This window comes from Pelodiscus sinensis, chromosome 3 (genome assembly GCF_049634645.1).
Source record: "Pelodiscus sinensis isolate JC-2024 chromosome 3, ASM4963464v1, whole genome shotgun sequence".
In the NCBI taxonomy this organism is placed as follows: Eukaryota; Metazoa; Chordata; order Testudines; family Trionychidae; genus Pelodiscus; species Pelodiscus sinensis.
This window is the reverse complement of record NC_134713.1, coordinates 92,081,516-92,107,745: the sequence shown is the minus strand read 5'-3', so window position 1 is coordinate 92,107,745 and position 26,230 is coordinate 92,081,516. Positions and strand designations below refer to the sequence as shown.

The following is a 26,230-nucleotide window of genomic DNA, read 5'->3' as shown; positions in this document are numbered from 1 at the left end:
CAGAGACTGCATACATAGTGGACAATGTTGGCTGAGTATTGTCCAAATTAGCTGCTGAAATTATGTGTATATCTTACTGCATTTATTACATTTGTTTTGCTCCTTCACAAATAGAATTCTTGCTCCCCACAGTCTTATCCTATAAAAGAGGATTATGAGTCCCAAGCTAATGCTTTATCTACAGAATATACAAGACTGGAGACAGGAATAAGCAGAAGAAATAGAGATGTAATTAGGGGGATGTAGCCTGTGTTGAGCAAATCTTTACTAAAAAAAATCCCAGTATATTTAGTATTGATAGTAATTTTTGCACTGAAGAATATGTTAGTTACCAAAATTAATGCAGGAAATCTACTATGGTTCACTATTTAGTGATTAAAACACACTAGAAAAGCTAAAATCCACTTCAGGTAGGGACAAAATCCCTGTGTGAGATTTACCTGTACTTGTCAGAAGTGAAATGTTTTAGCTAAAAACGTGCATCTGTCATCAGATGGGTGGATTCAAGCTGTCAATTCTTAAATTAAAGAAAATGATATGTGCTAGATTTCAGAGGCCACCTGACATTACATCTCCTACTCAAAGGGGTTTGTACATCATCTTGCTTCACTTTTCATTGATCTGTTTGGAAAACCCGTATTTAATCCCCAATCTGCACGGGAGCAACCATATTTTTAAAAATTTAAATAAATTATAACGAATACAAATTGCTCTGGGCAAGCTGAGAATCTGTCAAGGTACAGACACAGAAAAAGCTGGCAGGCAGCTGCATTCGCTCACCAGTGGCCAAATTTTTGAATTTCCACACTTAGGCAAAGAGAATCTACTTCTCCCACCAGGTTTATTCCTTCTAACCTTCAGTCCACAGAGAAAGAAATGACTAAACCTCCATTATAATGGCTCCTGTCAGAAGTTTTGCACTGTTAGGACTATTTCTGCCCATTTTGGAAATTATATATGGCATTTTCTTGATTAATAGTCATTTTATAACTAGTGTATTGGCCACAAATCAAGGGAATGTCATAAAGTATCAAGAAAACACTCCCATCTTCCTCATCGCTTAGGCCTGGCTTCCTGGAGGATATATTATTTGAGTGGTTTACGAGTTTTCATTACTTTAACTAATGTACTACCTGCAGTGCAGAGAGAGAAATTCTAAACTAACGATCATTTGTGTCTACCAGCTCTTTATAGAGTGCCCATCATACATCTTTCACTTCTGTATTTTCAGTAGGGATTTTGAAGACAACAGCTTTGTAAGAATCCTAAGGAGGTTTCATTCTATTATTTTTAATCTCAGCTCACACTTTTAATCTCAGAAATGCCAACAGATACAGGAATGCCAGGTAACATCATTAGTTTGATGTAAAAGTGGGGGGATGGGAAGGGGAGAGAGGAAATCTGCTCACTGCACTTACTCTGCATTCAGGGCACACATTTTAACTGATTTTTGCAGGGCAGGTGGAATTTGAGACTGTATTTCATTATGTTCAGAATCCATGCAATGACCTGTTAAAGTTTTATGCCTCTAGAAAGCAATTTTAATATAAATCATTATTAAAGAACCTAATGAAAAACCATCAGTTCCATTAATCTTCAGTGGGGTTGTGTGAATGTAGATGAGAACCTAATTTGTGAATTTATAAAGCTCCATCTCTGCTTGGATTAGATTTGTTTTGTGACTATGTCACACTATTTACACTTTCATTTCTGTGAATTTGGTAAGAACAAAATATTAGTTGAAGTATATTTTAAAACATCTCCTCAATATGTAATTTATACTGTAATGAACTTTCTCAAGGCCAAGTTTATATATGGAATTCGCACTTATCTAAGACAAATTCTGTCCTCGCTTTTTATTTTGAGCACAAAATGTCTTGGACTGTGGAATGGTGGCCGTAACAAATAATTGTTCCAATATAGGCTGCATAACTTTTTCAGATAGCCATAGATTCAAAGGCCAGACAGGACCATTCTGATCATCTACTCTGGCCTCCAGTGCAACACAGACACTAGAACTTCCCACAAATCATTCTTAAAGCAGATCTTTTAGAAAAAATATCCAAACCTAGGTTAAAAATTGTCAGAGATTTACTCTTGCTCAGCGGTGGACAACCTGCAGCCTGTGGACTGCATGGAGCCCATCGGGGTTCTATGTGTGGCCTGCAAGACATTTTGTTTACTGTTGCTCTTGTGCAGGGTTGCCAGATTCCTCTGATTTCTGTCCGTGTAGTTTTTCTCTTTACCAGTACTACTAAAGTAATGCACACATAAAACAAGAGCATGCGAAGAGAGGTATGTGTCAACTGCATACAACATTGACTATCAGAGGGGTAGCCGTGTTAGTCTGAATCTGCAAAAGCGGCGAGGAGTCCTGTGGCACCTAATAGACTAACTGAAGTGTAGGAGCATAAGCTTTTGTGGGCAAAGACCCACTTCGTCAGATGCATCTGACGAAGTGGGTCTTAACATTGACTATGAGAGCCATACACTCCCTCTGCACCCAATCTAAGTGCTGCTATGATTCACGGGAAAAGGTAACAAGTTAGTCTGACTTACTTATTTTCCATAAACATTAATTATATTACCCTTCTTTACTTCTCTGTACATAGAATCCTGTATCATAATACTCTCAATAGATTAAAATAGACCCTGTTTATGACACCATGTATTCAAAATAAATGCAGTCATCGAAGTGGATATGCAGGAGATAGAGCGAGATCTCTGCTGTTCCATACACACTGGTCTGCAAACCAGCCAACAGTGCATGATGGAGTAAGCTCTACCCCAGAAGGGATGTTCTAGTTGAATGCCTGGGAGTTCAGTGAGGTAGACCTCCTTCTTCCCTAATCTGACTACTTCCTCTGCCTCACCTTCCAAGGGATTGTGGATCTGTACCAGATGTTACCGTGGACTGCTCCCCAATGTCATAATATATCACTATATACTTACTTATGGTTAAGACACACAATAGATTTTATTGAATTGGCAACCACAATGCACATTCAGTTTTACAAACAGTCAGTGCTACAGATTTTCACACCTTCTTCACTTTCAGACTGTGATAAAATGTTTTTAATTCCCAAAGAGAATATGATAGCAAAATGTAATAAATGACCTCCTTAAACCTGACAACTTATGGTGTGTTAAATATGTTCTGTTGGCTGAATTCCTAGGGCTGCCAAAATAAGTTTCAGTGCAAAAAGCCAAAGAGATTCTCTAAAATCTACCTCCTTTGGGTCTGATCCCTTAGACCTTATACTTTTGCACTACAGTTGACCTGATGCCAATGGGAGTTTTGCAGGAAAAGGGCCAACTGACTGGACCAAATTGTTTTTTGAACAAAATGTGTTTATGTACTAATAAAAATAATGTATAACTAATGTTAGCACACCACAAGGAAATAACTAGCTAGACCCTGATTCCAGAATCTTATTGTTGTTGATATTTTTCGAGTGATGATGTATAACTATAAGAAATCATAACTTGACTTTCAGATATTATGATGAGTTTGCAATTCATCAGTAAGAAAATCATGCCAGTCTCTCTGTTTCCAGAGTGCCAACTTTTCATTTTCCCTGCAGGTTCCACATCTGTCTCTTGTCAAGGCTTCCAAAGACTTTTAATTCCTGTCTTTGTGGTTATTTTCATATACACATTGTACTATACTATACTATGTAAAGAATAATAGTGTCAGACATATAGATTAAGAAAATTTGTTGGGAAAGGGTCAAATTGGTTTTTGTAAATGGAAATCATTCCTTACCAATCTACCAGGATTCTCTGAAAAGGTTAACAAGAATGTGAGCCAGTGTATACAGCTTTTCTGTGGCTGACAGAAAAATGGTGGTTCAGACCACTAGAATCATTAAAGACCTCTAACATTTCCCACAAGCCCGGAGTGGGAACCTCAGAGTACTGGCCAAATTTGAAGTGGGTAACTGAATTATGTTTAACAAAAATTTCCCCTCCATTTCATTCAGGTAAGGTATTCTTCACTTCCTGTTCTTAGCTGTTATGGAAGTTTGTTACCATTATTAAACAGATACTATATTTTACTACATCCAGAGATGGCTTCTATTAGTGTTACAGTAAGTGATTTTGTATACTTTTCAGAAATGTATAATTTGTTTGGATAAAAAGCACAGAAGTAAGTTACTACTGTTTGCAAGATGCTAAAATTGGTCAAATAATACATTCAAAATATTCAAATGCATTATATATAAATATGATTTGACCTGTTTTATTATTTATTAAAGTAATACATTTATTGAAAGGTCTAGCTTCTGACTTCAAGCAAAGCCCTGAGCAAGAAATAATCCATCAGCAGCATAAACTACAGCAGGTCAAAATTTTCTTTGCAACAGAAAATGGTGTTTGAGTCAATGAAAATTTTCACAGAAAGAGTTTGATTTCTTAAAACAAAAGTTTGATTTTTTTCATTGTAATACTGAACACTAAACAAATTTTTTTTGGCTAAATATTGAAATTGGTTTGATTTTTAACAGTTGTTAGACCCAAATCTGCAGTGTTGGGACTTAACATTTATGGTTTGTTTCTGAAAAGTGAAACATTGTAATTTTTAAGAAAAAGTTGGAATCTTCCAATGAAAATTTTGATGAAAATGATTCTTCCTCTTCTTGTTGAAATTTTCAGTTGAAAAACTCTTAGTACTCTGCCCAGCTGTACCACTAATCCATGAGTTATCCATTGTCATATTGTGACTCAAGAGTCATAGCTTTTCATTGCAAAGTTTACATTTCTTCATCCTTATTCATAGGTGGTGGGAAGTAATTTACTGCTGGCCAGTAACAGCCAGTACCTATAGTTAAGCATCACTACTGTACCCAGTGAAAGAGGGTGAAGTTAAAGTTCCACCATTACCTACCCCCTTACCTGTCCACCTATATTACTAGTAGCTCCACGTAATGCCTGGACCCAATGCCCAGGTAGCCCATGCAGGAACATAATACTGCATTAAAACTTTGCATGGGTCCACAGTCATAATTAGAAGCTAGTTTTATATAACTAGACAAAAAGTTACAAAATGCACTCATTTCTTGCAATTAGAATGGCCTAGTGGTTCAAAGCCCTATATTTAAGTCACAATCTCTCTTGGAGGGTTAGTTTGTATTCACCGACTGACACCTCAGTTCCAGGCTGGCCTTTAAAAAAATTTTATTTCCCTTCTATGCGTCCTCCTGGCACTAGGACCACAACCGATCTTAGCAGCTTACCAATGAAAATGAATATCATGCACAGGACACATACCTTTAACAACACTTTCTATCTTCTTGGCCTCATTCAGAACCCTAAAGCTTTTCTGAAGAGAGTTCTTGGCACCATCCTTCAATGATCCTTGAGGACCAGATGCCTGCAGAACAACAAGCAATGTCATTCACAAAAAAAGTATTTTTAAAGCTGGCTCAGGGCAAGTTCAAAGTAACATAAAAGTATAAGAGGAAGATCTAGTTGAAAAATTATTGCATCAGCTTGGGGCCAGGCCATATGTCCATGGCCAAGACAGCTGCTGTGGGCACAGCCACAGGGGGGTGAATGACTAGGGGACAGACACACACAAACAGACAAACTCCCTGAAATATATAGTATATTGCTATCCCTTTCTCCACCTCTGCCCCCTATTGGCCCAATAGGGTTATGGCTGTCCCAGTCCTCATCTCTGGCCCTTTACTGCCGTCCTATGGTCATTCTGCAATATAATCGGCCCTCCTACTAGACCCCTCTCTTTCATTTCATGAGAAACAACTGAATTCCAGGCACATTCCATTATCCTGGCACAATAAAACCCTGACGTTGCTTTAAATAGAGGATAAGAGGAAGCTGCAGACCAAATTTGGTGGTTCTAGCTCCTTACCACTTAGGAGGAGTTCTTGAACAAATGGACCCATGATAGATGGTCACACAGATTAGACATCTCAAATATATAGCAGATGTTTATTTTTACAAGAAAGCAGGGATCCCCTGGAATGTCAATGATAAAGTTAAGAATAGAGAAAGAAAGGATTTTTTTTTCTAAAAGTAGCGAAGGCAGAATTGAATCTGGGACAAGATTTTTTTTTCAAATCTTTGTAAGCATATTTTTTAAATCCAAATTTCTTCCTGCAACTATAGGCACAATAACATAATACAGTTCAATACAGGTTGGATCTCCCTAGTCAGGTAACCTCTGGACTTGATCAGTCCTGAATGAGTGTATGCCTGTGGTTAATTCTGACCCTACTGCTGCCAGGCTCCAGGCTCTCCTGGAAGGACCACCAGCCTCTCCTGGACACCAGCTCGGCCACTGCTGGCCCCAACCAGGCTCTCTGCTCAGGATTGCTGCCCTGAATCCACTGCTGGCCCAGGCCAGCTGCTGGATTGGCTCCATTCCTAGCCCCAGATAGGCTCTGGCTGCTGATCTCCCTGCTGCTGACCCCCCAACCTAGCTCTGCTCCTTGTTGCCAGCCCAGTTCTACTCCTGGTTGCTCCTCGTCCTGTTTCTGAACTGGCTCTGTTCCTAATCCCAGCTGGACTCCCAGTCACCCAGACTCCCAGCCAGCTGCCACTCCCAGCCACTGAGGGTCTCTGGTCCAGAGGCTCTCTGATCTGGCAACATCTGTGGCTGGGACTACAGAAGTTCAACCTAAACATCTTGCTAACAACAGCTATAAAACATTTAATAAAGAGGTTAGATCTCACAACACAGACTTTAATATAGACCAAGAGACTTCCTCGTAGCAATTGTATTTCTTAACCAAATCAAGTCACTGAAGGTGAAATGACTAAAAATAGATTTAGGAGGGCACAAAAGTTAAATCTGAAATACTTAACTACGAAATGCTATTTAAAATATCTTATTTGAGAAATACACAAAGCTGTACCTACAGTTCAATGGTTGACAGATAGGAAAACTGTTTTACTAAATTAAATTAATATTTTAAATTGCTAGGAAATGCTCTGGAATATGAATCATTTACTATTCAGTGTGAGATAATGAACTCTGGTCACTCCATAATACACACTGCATTTCTTTGTGAGTACTCCTGACAGCCAGATAACATTTTATATTAGTCATGGGTCATAGCCTTGTAACTAGTATGCAATTAAGAAGTAACTACTTTTCATTTTCCAGGGCAGAAACATGTTCTTAACAATTAAATACATGCCAATTAAATGACACTATTATTATTGAATATTTATATTAAAAATACCCCGAGGTCATATTTTTGTACACTTGGCATATCTCTCTCACTTCTCTGTTACACACTAACCCTATACATTTGCCTTCCCACATCAAAATTTTGTCAGAAACCCTAAATTATTTGGAAAGTCAATACACTCTCATAATGAGATTCTCTATAAGGGAGCATTTTATTGCTTCATGTCCTGTACTCCATATAAACACAGCTACCAGTTTCAGGCTCCTTGGTATCATATAGGACTGAAACATATACTTATATACGTGCTTTCTTGAATAGAGACTGATTAAGCATGTGCTTAGGAGCTCCCCTGAATCAAAATCCATGTGGCTGCATTATTGTGCAATAGCATTCCACACTTCCAAGCTTCACAGACCCACATGAAACTATTGATTCCATAAAAACTGCAGAGCTGGATCTTCAGATCTCCGTTTTTAACATAGAGTAATATCTAATGTAATTCACTGCACATATAGAAAAAATGACGCTCATAATCCATTAAAAGAGTAGCCATGAAGAATCTTTACTTGAGCTCCAATGCAATGAGGGAATTGCTCCTGAAGGAGGCATGTTTGGCCAGTTCTGGCAGCAGATACACCTGTCAAATACGATTATGTTTCTTTTCCCTTTGAGCTACAAAAGCTAGGGAATGATCACTCTGTGCACATGGAACTTCAGATCTAATGATCATGATAGTAATTATTAACAATTCACTGGGCTTGCTTGACTGACTATTAAAGTTGTTTATATCTGATAGAATGAAGTAGAAAGGCTGCACTTGCAATGCAAAAACATACTGCAGGTTGAATAAGGGTTTGAGTAATTAGGGCCAGGCTGATATTTGTGCCAGAAACCCTGATTGCACTACAAACACTAAAGATAATGTTTTACAAAGATCTTTTCAGAGATAAACAGAGATGTACAGATTCAAAACAATTTAAAAGGAAATACTGATAGAAATGTACCGTATTTTCCGGCGTATAAGGTGACTGGGCGTATAAGACGACCCCCTAATTTTCTAGTTAAAAGATAGGTTTTCATCTTATACTCGCCGTATAAGACTACCCCCCCTTAAGAGGCCAACCGACAGCGCCCCAGCGCCCCTCCGCCTCCCCAGCTTTGCTCCCGGTGTCCCTGGTCTGCTGGAGATGGTCCCCAGCAGACCAGGGGCACCGGGAGCAAAGCCGCAGCCGTGGCGGGGTCCCGCGCCTCCCCGGCTTTGCCAGAGCAAAGCCTCAGAGGCGCGGGACCCCTCCGCCTCCCCGGCTTTGCTCCCGGTGTCCCTGGTCTGCTGGAGATGGTCCCGGCTTTGAAAAGCCTCGGGGGAAGCCGGCAGCGGCTTTGCTCCGCGTCTTCCTGGTCTGCAGACCAGGGAGACGCGGAGCAGCTTTTCTCGCCCCGGAGTACACGGGCGGCGGGACCGCGAGGTCCTGCAGTCTGTGTCCTCCGGGGCGAGAAAAGCCCCGTTCGTACCTGCAAGTCGGGGACTGCCTGTATACCCGGTGTATAAGACGAGTCCCGATTTTTGGGGGATGTTTTTTAGCATAAAAAGTCGTCTTATACGCCGGAAAATACGGTAGCTGTGTTAGTCTGGTGTAGATGAAACAAAAAACAGGACTATGTAGCACTTTAAAGACTAACAAGATGGTTTATTAGGTGATGAGCTTATTTGATCTGAGGAAGTGGGTCTGGCCCACGAAATCTCATCACCTAATAAACCATCTTGTTAGTCTTTAAAATGCTACATAGTCCTGTTTTTTGTAAAAGGAAACATGTCATTCAAAACGAGTGAACCAATCAAAGCATCTTACAGAAAATGTGCATTTTGCTGATTTGTGGCTCATAAGATATTAACTTAATGAAGAGCACAGACATTACCAATATCTTACTGTGTGCAACATGCATGTTCATGTGCATAGGCAAACATGTGCGATGGTGAACTCCTTTATTTGACACTGTGTTTAGACATATGGATTGATAGGGTGTTTAGATGTCCTATATCAGTCCATATGCTAAACAAAGGGCAATAGAAAAAGGGAATCAGTGAGGGCCAATAAATAGGCACTGTACTGAACTCCAGAAATTCAGATTCTATTTCCAGTTCTGCCTCTGACCTTGGCACGTCATTTTACCTCTCCATTCTCCCTTCCCGTTTTTAGCATACTGCCTAAAACAATGAGGTCCCATCTCAGTTGGGGCTTCTGAGTGTTACTGTAATAAATAATAATAATAAAATAATAATAATAATAATAATAATGAAAAATATTACTTCACAAACCCCTAGTGGCCTAATTTGTACTTCCATAGGTGTTATGTATCCTTCTGAGAACAAAATTTGATTACATCTGAAAAAGGAAACATTTAATCAAATTACAACAAAAATATTACAAATTCCTGGATATTTCAGCTGATTGTCATTTGGGAAGGAGAATACTACATACAACAGAAATTCTATATTATAATGAATATGATGGTAAATGGATGGCTGAGAAGAATGACAGTCACCAGCTAATGTAAGAAATGCAGGCTACGTCTAGACTGGCCCCTAATTCCGGAAAAGTCATGCAAAGCATTTCAAGTAGGAATAAGAGATCCTCCGGAAAAGGGCTTTATTCCAGAGGATCGCACCAGTCTAGACGCTTTTTTCCGGCTTTTCCCCAAGCCGGAAAAAAAGCGGCGGACATGTTTATTTAATCCCGCGGGGGATATTTAAATCCCCCGCGGATTTCCCTATTCTGACTTACCTGCTTTGCATGACTTTTCCGGAATTAGGGGCCAGTCTAGATGTAGCCCCTGTGTCTACTATACCACATCAATCTAGCTACACTGACATAGCTACACTGACCTCTTGTGGAGGTGCAGTTATGATGTTGGTGTAGTATAGCACTTGTCTCAGCAGGACAAAGGCTGTAGCATGCACACTGACATATGAAGGGTGAGGTAAGCTGTCTTGTTTCAATCTAACTCTGCAGTGGAGACCAAGCCCTAGTCCTTTGATCTTGCTTAGTAGACTGCACATTGTGAATGGGTATCCTAGGCGTGAAAAAGTCCCTGCCCATGACCACCTCTAGGTTCCCTTCTGCCTGCTATTTCCAGGCCAGAGGCTGGGCAGACAAGCTGGGGGCTGTGGTATGTCCATGCATGTGGACCAAGCTGCCCATCTTCCCAATGCTGGGGCTGCTCTGGCCATGCTATCTATCCAGTACTGGGCCGTGGCTCAGCAAGAGGGCCTTCAGTGGTGGGGAAAGGGGAGCATGCCAACTGAGGTCAGGCCAGGTGGCACTGCCCAGCTCTTCAGCACTTCAGGGCCAGAGGAGGCTGGGGCCATGCTGCCTGGCCACCTGGTGCTCCACAGCTAGCTGGGGCTGAGGCCATGCTGATCAATGCTTCAAGGTTTGGGGGCACTAGCCTGAGACAGAGGCCATAGACCACCTGGATAGGGGAGCTGGGGCACTGGACAGGGTGTTAAAAACCATAGTAAGGGTTGGGCTCTGGTGGGTGTGGAAAGAGCAGGGCCGCTGGTGGACAGGGCCGGGTTGGCAGTTAGCCTCCTCAAGCCAGGGGTTCACCAACCACCTGTGAGACTCCACCTACATTTTTAAAAAGAGTGATCACATTAAAAATAACTTTTCAAGCATCACTTTAAAATTGTCATTCTAAACTCTGAACTAGAAGCCAAATCCTTTAACATGATTCAACTTTTCAGTCAATTAACCTGATCACCATCATCACCCAGGCTAGGTAATGGGCCATGGAAAGCTGCTTGAATGCTGGAGAGTCTTCCATCTGTGATTAATTTATTTTGCTTTTAAAAGGGAGAATGAATCCATCATATAAAACATGGGAGGAATTCTGTCATATTTTTAAATTTGGATTATCTTTTCTATTCATCTATCAGGCTTCCTGCTACTGCAATGCTTCTCAGTCTCCTTTAGTTCTGATTTTTAACACTGTCAACTTCATTTTTTAAAAGCATCCTTTAGATTAACATAAATAAAATTCTAAGATGATCATACATCACAGTGCTATGTAAGAATTTGTATGATACAGAAGTAGGTATTTTATTATATACTATGTGGGAAAGGAAAGGCAAACAGAGAACTGATGGGCAGGATCCCCTGGGATGCTAACATGAAGGGGAAAGGAGTCCAGGAGAGCTGCCTGTATTTTAAAGAAGCCTTATTGAAAGCACAGGAACAATTCATCCCGATGCACAGTAAGAAAAGCAAATATGGTAGGTGACCAGATTGGCTTACCAGGGAAATCCTTGGCAAGCTTAAACACAAAAAGGAAGATTGTAAGAAGTGGAAACTTGGACAGATGACTCAGGAGGAGTATAAATATGTTGCTCAAGAATGCAGGGGAGTAATCAGGAACACAAAAACACATTTGGAATTGCAGCTAGCAAGGGAAATGAAGGGTAACAAGAAAGGTTTCTACAGGCATGTTAGCAATAAGAGGGTGATCAGGAAGGATGTGGGGCCTTTACTGGATGAGGGAGGTAACCTAGTGACAGGTGATGTTGGAAGAGCTGAACTATTCAATGCTTTTTTGCCTCTGTCTTCACATACAAGGTCAGCTCCCAGACTACTACACTAGGTAATGAAGTATGGGAAGGAAGTGGGCTGCCCTCAATGGAGAAAGAATGGGTTAAGAACTATTTAGAAAAGCTAAACATGCACAAATCCACGGGTCTGGATTTAATGCATCCAAAGGTACTGAGGGAGTTGGTAAATGTCATTGCAGAGCCTTTGGCCATCATTTTTGAATACTCATGGAGATTGAGAGAGGTCCCGGATGATTGGAAAAAGGCAAATGTAGTGCCCATCTTTAAAAAAGGGAAAAAGGACAATCCAGGAAACTACAAACCAGTCAGCCTTAACTCAGTCCCCGGAAAAATAATGGAAGGGATCCTCAAGGAATCCATTTTGAAGCACTTAGAAGAGGGGAAAGTGATCAGGAATAATCAACATGGATTTGCCAAGGGCAATTCATGCCTGACCAATCTGATTAGCTTCTATGATGAGGCAACTGGCTATGTGGACATGGGGAAGTAGGTGGATGTGATATACCTTGAATTTAGCAAAGCTTTTGATATGGTCTCCCATAATATTCTTGCCAGAAAGTTAAGAAAGTATGGATTGGATAAAAGGACTGTAAGGTGGATAGAAAGCTGGCTAGACTGTCGGGCCCAACGGGTAGTGATCAACTGCTTGATGTCTGGCTGGTGGGTGGTTTCAAGTAGAGTGCCCCAAGGATCGGTTCTAGGGAAAGTTTTGTTCAACATCTTTATTAATGACCTGGATGAGGGGATGGATTGCACCCTCAGCAAATCTGAGGATGACACTAAGCTAGGGGGAGAGGCAGATACATTGGAGTGCATGAATAAGGTCCAGAGTGACCTAGACAAATTAGAGGATTGAGCCAAAAGAAATCTGATGTGGTTCAACAAGGACAAGTGCAGCATCCTGCACTTGGGATGGAAGAATCCCAAGCATTATTACAGGCTGGGGATGGACTAGCTAAGTAGCAGTTCAGCAGAAAAAGACCTGGGGATTACAGTGGATGAGAAGCTGGATATGGGTATCACTGTACCCTTGTAGCCAAGAAGGCTATTAGGGTGCATTAGGAGGTGCATTTCCAGAAGATCTAGAGAAGCTGTTATTCCCCTTTATTCGGCACTGGTGAGGCTACATATGGATTACTGCATCCAGTTCTGCTCCTCCCCCCCCACTACAGAAAGGATGTGGATGCATTGGAGAGGGTCCAGCGGAGGGCAGTCAAAATGATTAGGGGGCTGGAACAGATGACCTATGAGGAGAGGCTGAAGGATTTGGGCTTATTTAGTTTGCAGAAGAGAAGAGTGAAGGGGGATTTGATAGAAGCCTTCAGCTTCCTGAAGGGAGGTTCCAAAGAGGATGGAAAGAGGCTGTTCTCAGTAGTGATGGATGGCAGAAAAAGAAGCAGTGGTCTCAAGTTACAGTGGAGGATGTCTAGGTTGGATATTAGGAAAAACTATTTCACTTGGAGGGTGGAAAGTATTGGAATGGGTTATCTAGGGAGGTGGTGGAATCTCATCTCTAGAGGTTTTTAAGTCCTGGCTTGACAAAGTCCTGGCTGGGATGATTTAGTTAGATTCGGTCCTGCTTTGATCAGGGGGACTGGACTCGATGACCTCCTGACGTCTCTTCCAGCACTAGATTCTAAGATTCAATTATTTTACCACTTAGCAAGAAGAACTTACTTAAAACATATTACTTTAAAATGGGCAGCACACTCCTATTTTTCTATCAGTTAGATCCCTAGTTTATATAACTTGCATATCACAAATAAGGCAATACCTATTGAATTCACAGAAATGAGCACCTTTAAAAATGTTGCCTTGGTCTCCTCACTTGCTAATCATTTGGATCTATTTATATCACAGTGTCTACATCCTTTCTTTATTCCACTTCAAATTATCTATTCACTTTCTTGCTATAGTATAATCAGCTGGTTCACTGCCTCTCTAACATATGCCCTTTTGTAGACATATAGCAATCACCTGCTTTGTTTCCTGACTATTTCATCTCTCTTCTTTCCTAATCCACTATAACAACATCTGTCTCCCTCATTGTCTCTGAGGCATCATAGGACCAAAAGATAGAGGTATTTTTCTGATTTTTTATTCTGAAAATAAACCCACTACTCATTATTTGCCTTTGCATTAAAATTGGTAAGTTTGACAGAAACTATGTTTATTGATCATCAGCATTTACTAATATGTGAGGCACCATTTTCCCTTCAAGAGATTAAAGTCAGTAATTAGTGATGCTTGAACTGTTAATATTTGAAGTAAATAAAACTGCGATTACCTCCGAATTAAAATCCAGACCTTCTTAACTCATTCATGAGTATGGACTGGTCACATTTTCCTTTTTTCTAGCCCTGTAACTCTGATTCTACAGGGATTTAGTATTGTTTCTGTTAGCTATTTGCATCATTGTGATATCTTTACCTGTAACAGGGACTTTTCAATTTCATTCTGTTCTGTCATCTGCAGGGGTATTTTCTGCCTGTGTATCTGTGATGTGTCAGTTGGTCACATATTTGCCTCCATAAATAGGCTTTTAACTCCTTCATTATTTCTAGTACAAAGATCCCTGGATTTCTGCCTCTCATGAGTTTGTTGTGGAGCAGAGGTAGTTCTTTCCATTATAATACCCATTTAAAACCCTTCTAGCCGCCCTGTCTCTCCCAATGAACCAATTCCCCTGACTACTGCATCTACTTGCTGCATCTCATCATGGGGGAGAAGCTTTTCTGTGAAGCTTGGAACATTTTGGAAATATAGTGTTTAAAAATTGTTTTGCCTTTGAGACAGGAATAAAAGTAAAGAGGAAAGAGTCCAGAAAAGGATTTTATAAGAGGCACAGAGAGGAGAAAATGGGATGAGGAGGATTATAGACCAGGAGTATATGGAGATATGATATCAGAATGTGGAGCTCTTGCACTGTTCCAAAAAGCCTTTCTGTTCTGTTTCAGTGACCTTATTGTGGAGAAATGACCTTAAATATTTTTAGGGAACCAGTGTGCAAGGACCCAAGCTGAAGATTTCTTCAGAACACAGTTTAAAATACAAACAAGGTACACATTCATCAGAGAGAAGCTGACTTGCTTCTGTCTGGAGGCTTTGTTGCAGCAGTTGCTAGCTGGAAGGCTATGAGACAGGAATAAAAGTAAAGAGGAAAGAGTCCAGAAAAGGATATTATAAGAGGCACAGAGAGGAGAAAATGGGATGAGGAGGTTTATAGACCAGGAGTATATGGAGATATGATCTCAGAATGTGGAGCTCTTGCAGTAGGAGGGGTACAGACAAAGAAGTAGGATGGTAGATAATAGAATTTGAAATGAAGGGTAGGCAGGGGCCCTGGGTTATAGAAGCAGCCTTAGTTTCCCTTCCAGAAGACACCATTCACTTTTCTTACCAGCTGCAGAGCTTCATTTGCACGGGCCTTGGCCTCCCTGGCGACTCTCTCTGCTTCATCAATATAGTCCTTGATATTGCTATAGGCCTTGAAAGCTACAGTAGCATTGAATGAGAGGTTTTTAGCTTCAGCAAGGATTCTGTTAGGGTGAAAAAGATACAGCACATCATTAAAAACTGCTGTTGTGACTCAACAAAACAAAATGGATTGGTACTTGGAGCCAAACAGCTCAGATTTCTTATGATTGGTGCCAGTACATAATGCCATACTTGAGGTTTCTGGAGCATAGATGCTAAGTGTTTAAGAGGAGGGGTGTCAAATATTATTTTTATAGTGTCACATAGAAAAATAATAGGGTTTTACACTGTGCGTTAATGAGATCTTCGACGGTGAGAAAAGGAGAGGTTCAATCATTAGCATATGATGCATTAGCCTATGATGCCAGAAGCCCATGTTCATTTCCTTGCTCCACCACAGACTGCCTGGGTGATCTTAGACAAGTCATAGTACAGCTCCACTTCAAGCTCAAGATTCAATTTTCATCTTGAGAAGAAGTACCCATGCTAACTCACTAAAATTTGTGATGCAGCAGAATGAAGGGCTAACTGCCAGAGTATATATTCAGGGTAATTAGCTCCTGCTGCAGGTCTTCTGCTATTTCTAGCATGTTAGTTTGATCAGAGATACTATAGTTATGTCTTCTTGGTTCACAAAATACACCTTCCGCTCTGAGGCTGTGTCTAGATTACATCCCTCTTTGGACAGAGGGATGTAAATTAGGCACTTTGAAATTGCAAATGAAGCCGGGATTTGAATTTCCCATGCTTCATTTGCATAATCACGTACTGACCCTCTTTCGAAAAAGTGCTATTTTGAAAGTAAAATCGTAGCTCTTTCAAAAAGGGAAGGCTTTTTCGAAAGATCCTCAAAAAATGAGGTTTATAGGACCTTTCAAAAAAGCCTTCCCTTTTCGAAAGAACCGCGTCTAGACTGCAGTTTTACTTTTGAAATAGCGCTTTTTCGAAAGAGCGCCATTTTGTGATTAAGTTGTAACAATTTGTACTTTGTAAAGGAGATGCTATAAGTTCTTTTCTCCTATGCTGTAATGGCCACAGGAACTTACTCGGCAATACTGTTTTGTGGCGATCTGCCTCTCCACAGTCTGTCGCCCCTCACATCAGTTTGTATGACTCTTTCCAAATGACATGAAGGAGCTCAACAATTGGCTTTTAAACAATAATCTACCAAAGCTTTCGGGGACAGGTTTTAGATACATTCACTTTGCTTTGAAAGTGATGTTTAAATTGCTTCCTTTACCCGAGAGTCAGCAAGTGCACACTCTTAAAGGCTGCCAATTTCAAACATAAAAAGATAAACAAAAAGGGTCTGCTTCTCCTTGCCTGTTGCAGTGTCATTTTCAATGGTGGAGAAGTGACTGTAAAAGATGCTATTAAATTACAAGAGTAGCATCTTATACCACTTTGTGTTCACTTTGCCCAGGTGTACATGACAACACAAGGTAGAAGACTGAAAAAAAATTGAATATGTCAGTATTTTCCATCTACTGGTTCATTTTCAGAAATACTTGGAACTAATTATCTTGGATATAGCCGAAGCCATGTACCATATCTTCATAATCCTCCATATCTAATTCAGACTTTTGATGCTCCTCCAAAGAGAAGAATATAGCCTCTCCCAATTGGAGAGCATTGGAGCAACTGTATAGGGCACTGGAGTCTAATAAACTCATAATTACAGACTTAAAGTCTGAAAATTATCTCCTATTTCTCTCACGGAATTCTAGATACTAGACTATGACAGCTTTAGAAGTGTCAAAAAATGTTTGTCCTACCCATCCAGTATTGCAGATGATTCATTCAGTTGGGATGCATGGTTTTCAGCCTGCAACACCTTTTCTGGAAGCATCCTATCCTGAATATCTTGAGATAGATCATCTATTTTATCCTTCAGCTGATCAGCAATTGGTTGTATCCGATCCCCGGTATCTTCTATATACTGAAAGCCACAAAACAAGAATATTTAAACAGCTGCATGCAAACATCACAGTCCTTTTGCATATTGTTTCTGTATGAGATATAATCACATATGCTTGGACATTTAATAAAACTTCAGTGAACCACTATGGAAAAACAAATTGGAGACAATTAGACTATTTTGAAAGCTACTGTTCCATTGAAGACTTGACTGTTTTGAACTTGCCTTGTTTCTTAATGATGTATGAGAAAAGATAAAAATGCATTTTACACATGCCTCCACACATGCACTCTTGCGGAGATCTTTTCTAAATTATGGATGTAGAAATATTTATGCTATGCTGTGGTGATATTTCTGAAATACACTGTCAAGCTGTTCCATTTATCATGCACCTTTCACTGACTCACCTGCACTTTTGGTTATTAAACCATGTCACCAAGGGTTACACTTTTAAAATGGCCACCACTTTCGTCACAAAGAAACTGACTCCAAAGGATTTCTTATTCCTCCCAACCTAAATATGGACTTTCCTCCAAAATTGCTGCCTCGATAAACTTATCCTCAAAAGCAAAACAAAAAGAAAAATGCTCACCTCTACAGCTAAATTGATTTCATTTGCAAGATGGCTGGCTTCATCCAAGATGTCATTCCCTTCTTTCAGAATTTTTTCCGTCTCTTGTCTGTTACTTTCTACAGCTTGCTTCCTTTTCTATAGGTTGAATACCCACAATGATAGAAATTAATTAAGTAAAGGTATTGCAGGAGTACCCAGGTATTCTAACACCTCTGCATTTTTTCTGCCTCCTCCACCTTCAGTGATATTATGGTGAACAATAAAAATATGGAATGTCTCAATGGCAAAGATAGTCAAAAGTCATTTTTATATTGCCCCATGACAACAGTGCCTGACTGTAACATTACAGCAGAATGGGTTAAAAAAAGTCAGAAATCCCCTCTTCCTCTACTTTTTGATAATGTTATTTTCCCCAACTATGGCAATGAATTAGCCCAAACCAAAATGTTGTAAAGATTCTTTATTTTAATTCTTGATCCCATATTTAATAAAAATTTTCAGTTTGTGGGGTTTTGGTTTTTGACACCATTGTCTTATTGGATTATGATGTGAAAAATGTAAGTTTTGCAAACCTTGGAACCTTCACTTTTCCAATTAGTGAATACTGTGCATATTGAACAAGAGAGATGGCACCCTCTTTGTCTCTAGTTCAAAGTACTAGCAGCATCATGAACAGAGTCATTAAGCATCACAGAATAGATTGACAGTAGGCCATGCAATTGCATCACTGAGGCAAATGGGAAAGTGCTATGATGGCCACTAATTAAGTGAAAGGCAAAAAAGATGGAAATCTCAGAGTGATGAAGAGAGCAAAACCACAGGTTGAAGAGATTCCTCACAGTATTCAGAGAATTAATTATTAATCATTATTATTATTTATTTATTCATAGAGTCTATAGTATTAAGGATGGCATAAGAACCTAGATAAAAGACAATTGCTCCATCTTTCATGCTCTAACCACACCAGAAAGAAATATAGAACAGCCGATGTTTTCTTACTTTACAATGTTGCATCTCTTTGTAAATCAATCAAATCCACAAACCTCAGATGAAAATTCAGGTTTTGGAACTCTAACCTCATCACCATATATTAGGCAAAAGCTCATCAAGAGCAACCAGAGTTTGAAACATTTATCTTCATTTAGATTTGACTCTGCTCTTTCTGTCTCGGATAAATGCTTGTTAATGAAAAGTATAATGTGCTTTTTCTAGTCTTTGCAGTTAAAATTAGATCAAAAGCAGATTCCTCTGCTACCAGGTAGATCATTTATAACAACTACTAAATACCAAAGATATACTTTGATTTAATACTCTTTAACGCCTATACACCCAGTTCATTTCTTTCTAGAGGTGGGGTATGAAGGAGAAAATGCAGGGCTGCAAGATGCAAATAGAGGATAGTGAAGACTGTAATTGGCCTCTTATTAAAATCCTTAATCAATAGTTTAAATTTTGCATAGGGACTTTCACATGTCTTTGCACTGGGATGAATTTCTCCCCATGTGCACTATTGGGATCTCTCTCTCTCTCTCTCTCTCTCTGCAGGTTGTAAAAACGTTCATGTGAACCAAAGAGGGCCAGAGTTCTAGATTTTGGTCTGACCCTCAGAGTGGTTGTAAATTAAGGGAATCTGCTCATCAGCACTCACCTCTATCACTGTCATGTTTCTTTGGTTGATTGCAGATAAGCGATTGGCTTCCCTAATTTTACTGCTGGCTTCTCTCAGCAGATCTCGAGCATCATCAGCCTTGTTTTTGTAATCTGTCATTTTATCCCTGACCTCATTCTTCAGCTCCTCGTTTTTCTTGGTGGGATCTCCAAATAATTTCTTCACTTTGTTCAAAAGGGCTTCAGCACTTCTGCAGTTCCCCCCCAAGACACATGAAAAACAGGCATTGAATCCATCTTCATCACAACCAGTAATCTCACCATTTTTAATTGCTTACTGCTGAAATATTCATCTTACATAAAAGTGTAAAACAACTCTAGGGAGAGCACACACTTACTAAAGCAAAAAGAAAAGCTGATATTAGGCTTTTGCCTTTTGGATTGTAAATTTACCCTGAGTCCTTATTTAGAAAATGGTCTTCACTGAAGTCCTTTTTTATATTGCCATTTTTGCTATCTGACTGGTGAGTTTTTGTGAATCACTACACTTGTCAAAAAATCCCCTCATTCACATTAATTTGACACTTGTCACAAAGTGGTCCATTACCTTGAATGGAGGGGACAGAATGTTGAAATGCCTGATCTGAAGTTTTCTCAAAGCAAAGCTTCAGACAAGCTGTGAGAGTCTGAAATAATTAATGTTGTTCCCTTTTTCTATGTTACAATCAGCTTCTAGAGCGTTAGACACTTTTTTAAATGAAAGCTGAAATTCTCACAGTCTCATGATCCCAGGAGCTGGAGCTTTAAGAAAAATATCAACCACCACAAGATGCTTCATAAAATCATGAGAGTGGACAAACTTCATGTGTAGTTGCTGACTGGAGATTCATCCACTAAGCCTGGCTCAACTGTGTCCTGCTGAACTGTGCTATCCTCCACAGAAATCAGGACAAGTGATACAGGAAGTGTGGCTATGCCAAAGAGATATTTCAACTACATCTTGTATAGCTGCAAGTTCCACTTCAGAGACACAATGCTAACCCATATCTCTTTGGTCAGAGCCATCCTGCCACCCATGGGTAAGTTGCCATGAACTCCGTCATCCCTAGAAGGGTCAGCCAACTGAAACTGGATATCATCATCACCAATGGGACACGAAGAAGATCATCATGGTTGATGTCACAATACCTTTGAGCCCAGGACCACAGCCTGAGAACTAGAGTTACCACATTCAAACTCACATGCTGATCACTGGAGCCCTGGGCAAATGGAACCCCAGTCATGAGTGAACACTGAGAGAATGTGGAATCAGACAATGCTATCTTTGGCTTTTGCGACAGCTCATGGTTTTGGACACCATCCAGTGGTCAAAGGACATCTACTTAGAAGACATTACTGGACATCAGCAATACCAGGAGGGATGAGCTGGTGAGCTGAAGAAAAAGGCAGTTGGGAAAATAAATCAAATGCTTTCTTGATGGGCTGTATTTTGTAACAGACAGTACACCTTAAATTCTCAATTACTGAGGGTCAGTCTTCATTCACTGAGGTATCTGTTTCCACAATCAACTCTCTTTGTAACTTTTCATGAGTAATGTACCCAAATAACTATTATCTAAACTATGTTGTTAATTTACTTGCTTAAATTTGAGTTATTGCTGATTTTGTACTATATGTATCATATGTCTTTTAAAACAAACTTTGTATTTGTGTAGTCTCAGAGGGGTAACCATGTTAGTCTGTATCTGCAAAAACAAGGAGTCCTGTGGCACCTTAGAGGTTAACAGATTTATTAGGACATAAGTTTTTGTGGGTAAAAACCACTTCACTAGATGAATTGGAGTGGAGTTTTCCGAGACATAAGGGTATGTGTGTGTGTGTGTGTGTGTATTACACATATGGACACTGCCTCCACACTTCTGTAAATTCCATTGTTGGCTTTGCACAGAACACATATCCATTGTCTTTACAGAGACCTTTGGTATACACTAACAGGTTGGGGCAGGCTTAACATAATGTATCTGCTGTAATATGTGCCCTTGTAACTTTTCATTGCAGCTCGGACTGCACCCAGCTTGCTGCGTATCTCCCTTCTTCCAGCATCTGCCTGCCTGGCTCAAATCCACAGAAGAAAACATAAAAGGAAGGACACATTTAGGGAGCAGATAGACTACATAAACTCCCTCTTGAAGGAGATGCGGGCAGAGCTGCAGGACCAGCTTGTCAGGAGAGGAGACCAAAACTCTCTTTGCCTCCCTGACAGTTGTGATGGAGTTCCTGGTTGCATGTCTAGAGAGGGACTCCTCCCAGAACCCTGTCTGCCCCAATAACAACACAAGTCCCTCCTCCTCCAGGCCCTTTGCTCCCACTCCCAGGGTCACCAGAATCCACTGGTTTACAGGGAGGTAATTCAAGGGCAGCCTTATCCTCCAGTATCTCGTGAGGTAAAAGGTGGTCCCACATGAGTTTCTGAGCCTCTTCCCCACGTCTTTCATTTCCCAGCTGTTTTCCCCAAATAAAAACTCATGTTTTTTGAACAACAGTCTCTTTATTGCTTGAACTGCATGGCTGGGGTGGGGAATTAAAGGCACACACAGGAATGCAGGGGCAACTTGTTGAGAGCAACAAGGAAGACTTTCAAAACTGGCCATTCATAAAACTATCATTCAAATCCTCTCTGATTTACGCTGCCCCACTCCCTGCTCTCCTTATTGCCCTGGTGTCCAGCTGATCAAACTCTCTGTCTAGGAGCTCTGTCTCAGCATCCCACCCTGCCAGATAAGATCCCCCCTGCTCTTGCAAAGATTATGGAGCACACAACATGCTGCCAGCAAAAAGGGAATGTTGCATTAGCTGAGGTGCAAGTGAGTCAGGAGACTCCTAAACCTACCTTTTAAATGTCCAAAAAGCATATTCAACAACCATGCTGCACTTACTCAGTCTGTATTTGAACTCTTTCTTGTTGGGTTCCAGGTTGCCCATGTATGATTTCATGGCCACATGAGCAAAGGGCAGGCTGGGCGTCCCAAGATCATAATAGGCATTTCCACCTCTCCGATTCTGATTTTTCTGTCTGGGAAATAAGTTCCCCTATGCATCTTTCAGCGGGAGCTCCTAAAGATTCTGCCTGTCATGCACCTTTCCCGACCATCCCATGTTGATGTTGGTGGAACGGCCCTTGTGATCCACCAATGCCTGCTACAGCACCATGGAGAAGTACCCCTTGCAGTTTATGTACTCCTTGGCAAGGTGGTTGGGGGGACAAGATAGGGATAAGTGTTCTGTCTATTGCGCCACTGAGTTAAGGAACCCCACTACATTCGCAAAGTTCCAAAAAAGTGATCTTGCACAGTCACAAGTTTTGCAGCCAGTGCTGATCATCCCATCTCTGCATCACAATGTAGTCCCACCAGTCTGTGCTTGTCTCACGGTGCCAGCACTGTGTCCACAGGATTGACTGGCAGCTGTGCATTCATCATTACCAGGGCTTGCATGAGCAACACCTCCATGCCAAGCTGAGCTTTGGCTTCCTCCTCCTGGTGCAGTGACATGCATGTGCTCTTGAAGTAGGCACACCATGGCACACATTAGCATCAGTATTGTTTGCTGCAAACCAGGATCTATACTTACGCTGCTATGGTGGTTGTATGGGAAACCAGGGCACAAAAAGGTATGAGCACATTGCTTCCCATTGATCTCACACAAGGGGGGAGAGACTAGACAAGTGTGTTATGGGACACTGATGACATGAGCCCATAACCAGCCGCTGCAGAGTTTTGGTCCCAGTGGGCACTGGGAACATAGCTCAGAATGCAAAGTGGTCCAAGGTGCATTGCTTTCTGAATTGGCAGTAGGCTCCTTAATGGGTACATGTTACTTTGGACTATATACTATTCTTCCTTGCAGGGAGGACATGGACCTTCAACTTTGCAAAATTAGGTGCCCAGAAATTGACCATATTGGATCAACCTTACCTCATAGTGTAGGCGTGGCCTGCGATTCCACAAGAATCCTTGTTGTTTTTGTATTTGCAGATAATCTAAGCACTATATCCAGAGGTACAGACACTCTTATCTTAAGAGTGCATTATTTAAATTTTTAACATTAGCTTTAGTAAAACTTATAGTTTGGAGTATTTGGTGAGAAAGTGGTGGATTTAAAAATTTATGTTCAGTAATGTGTTCTTTAGGTGGACTGAGGACACAAATAGGATTACAGACTTTACTTCAAATGTAAACACTGAAATAAGAATGGGAAAAAGCAACAACTGCAAGTAAAGTTCTGTTGACTATTAGAGCAAGAAGACAACTTCAAAAGGAACAATCAAAACAGTCTTCTTCCTCACTTAGCATGCAGCACTTCATGGAAAACACAGGGGAGGGGAGATGCTAGTCATTTCTGTCCTTTGCAAAAATCCTGAAACCTAGCCAACCAGAACACAGTGACTGTCCAAAATCATTTGATAAAAGAGTGAGCACGAGTAATTCCTTCAAAGTAGTGAGAAGGGTTGCATTTCCAAAATGGAAATATTTCAAATAAACTTTTTTCCTGAAAATTTTGTAAAAGTATATATATATATATATATATATATATATATATTATATACACACACATATATATATAATTTTAAGGATAACATTTTTATCTCTTTCCCTTATAGAATGATTTAATACTTCAGCAAGAATGATTAGAGAGTTTTCTGATAGTGATGCTTAAAATCCTAACTCTAAAGTCAACAGCAGAAGTTCTTGTGGCCTACAAAACAATTCAAATATGGCAAAACATGTCCTTATGAATGCCTCTGCTGGGGGATAATGTTATACAAACATTAGCATTTTCAGGAATCCAAAGGCAACAAAATAGACAATCAGGATTATCTCCCCTTATGTTTGAGACCTTCAGTTTTGAAATCCCATAGGAATGCATTAATCAGATTCATTTTATTGGGCTCAGCATGTTGAAATTTGCGGCCCTTCTACTTACTCTAACTCATCTTGGGCTGCCTTTTCTTGCACATTCAACTTTCTTCTCCTCAGTTCTCCCATCATTCTGTCAATATCATTCTGCAGAGCTTCAAGACTTTTCTCCAGGGTCTTGTCTTGGATTCTGAGTGTCTCATTCAGTTTTACAGCTTTTTCATTTACAGCTGCAGAGGGGGGCAAAAACACACATAGAGAGTAAGTAAATAAAAGTGACACAGAGACTTTCAGTATCCACACATCATCGCCATCACCAAGGGAAATACAATTTGCAATGGGTATTCCTGCTGTGAAATATAAAGGACAGTTAATCCAACGATCAGTAACAAATGAGAAAATGTTATATGTTCCATCAAATCCTTTATTGTATTTCATTTCCAGGCACAGTAATTAAAGTGAGGCGGCTTTATATCCAGAGCAAGAAATATAAAGAGAAAATATATACTAAACCCTTGAAATGGTAATTTGGGACACTGAGGAGGGAGCGAGGGGGTGGAGCAAGAAATGGGATGAAAAAAAGGAATGTAAATGAGGCGTGGAAGAGAGTTCATTGACTTTTTAAATATTTTGTTTTTAAAATTCAAGTTTATGAATGATGAGAATAAATGATGGAGTTCCCCTCTAAAAATGAAGGGTGAATGAACAGCGGTGTTATAGCACAAGCTTATGTATTTAAATACAGACACACAGATGGAGAGAAGAGGTCAAAAAGGGTTAGACTGCAGAGTTCTTGCACAAAAAGGCTTAGTCCTTGGAGAAAGAGGAATAACTCTTGCACAAAAAGCCCTGTCTCCTGACGTTCTACTGTACTTTTTCTTATGCAAAAACGCGCTTGTAGTGTGGACGCTCTGCGAGTTTTTGCGCAAAAACTGTGCAGTGTAGATGTAGTCTTAGGGTGTATCTACACAGCATCCTTAGCTCAAAATAAGCTAAAAAGGTATTTTGAAATAGCTTATTTCATAATGTGGCACTGTCTGCACAGTGCCAAATTTTGACATAACTCGCTATTCTGAAACTCCCCTTAACCCTCGTGGAACGAGGGTAACCGGGACATCCGAATAAGCTACTCATTATTTTGAAATCTATTTCGAAATAACAGTCTGCTTCAATAGATGCAGAATAGCTATTTCGGGATCCTTTCAATGAAATTACTATGCTAAGTGCCTTAGAATATGTCTACACTGCAGGCAAAGGTGTGACTGCAACATGGGCCAACTTACCCTAGCTGGTTCTCACTAAAAATAACAGTAGCAGTGAAGCACAGCAGTAATACAAGCCTGCCACTGACCTCGGGTATGTACTCCCAAGTGGTTATTCCACACTGCTGCAGCTTCCCTGCTATTGTTTGAGTTAGCTCAGTCAAAGCCATGAGCCGCAGTCACCCCTGGTATTCAATGCAAACATATACCTCAATCTTGGTTGAAACTGGAACAGAAGTATGGTTGAAATTTTTATTCTACGCCTTTAACCAAACAAACCCAAAACAAAACCCTCCAAAAGCTATTTTACAATTCATTAGACAATTTGTATAACTGTAACTGTCCCTGTGATTCTGTATTCCTTAAAGCCAAATCCTGCAAAGAACCCTGTTACATAGGGAAATCCTTCCAGCTTTGTGGAGCCTCATTGACTTGATAATGGTACTTCATGCAGGCACAGGGAAATGTCTACACAGAATTCACTGCAGGCTAGTCCCTTAGTTGCTATTAATCTAACTGCATAGATTTGATTAGGAAATAGAACAATAATTAATTATATGAGCATTAGGACATACTACAAAGAGTCTTTATTTACTAGATCTATGGGGAAAGACAGAGGTTTGGGTAGTGGTTGTGTTTTGGGGGCAATATGGTATATATTTTGTTGTTTAAATTTTCTCAGTGCTTAATTTAAAGTTTGTATAATGTT

The 26,230-nt window shown here is 40.3% G+C and overlaps 1 protein-coding gene across 6 annotated transcripts in view; it reads right to left on the bottom strand.

The window, feature by feature from the left end:
* The window catches only part of LAMA2 (laminin subunit alpha 2), a 502,508-nt gene that overhangs the window by 79,964 nt on the left and 396,314 nt on the right, over positions 1 to 26,230 (bottom strand). For all 6 annotated transcript variants that reach the window (XM_075924144.1, XM_075924139.1, XM_075924141.1 and 3 more), the window contains 6 exons: positions 24,327 to 24,489; positions 19,384 to 19,594; positions 17,754 to 17,870; positions 17,019 to 17,182; positions 15,167 to 15,305; positions 5,272 to 5,374 (listed from right to left, as the gene is read on the bottom strand). In XM_075924144.1, the coding sequence (XP_075780259.1) occupies positions 5,272 to 5,374; positions 15,167 to 15,305; positions 17,019 to 17,182; positions 17,754 to 17,870; positions 19,384 to 19,594; positions 24,327 to 24,489 (897 nt within the window). The remainder of the gene's footprint in view (positions 1 to 5,271; positions 5,375 to 15,166; positions 15,306 to 17,018; positions 17,183 to 17,753; positions 17,871 to 19,383; positions 19,595 to 24,326; positions 24,490 to 26,230) is intronic.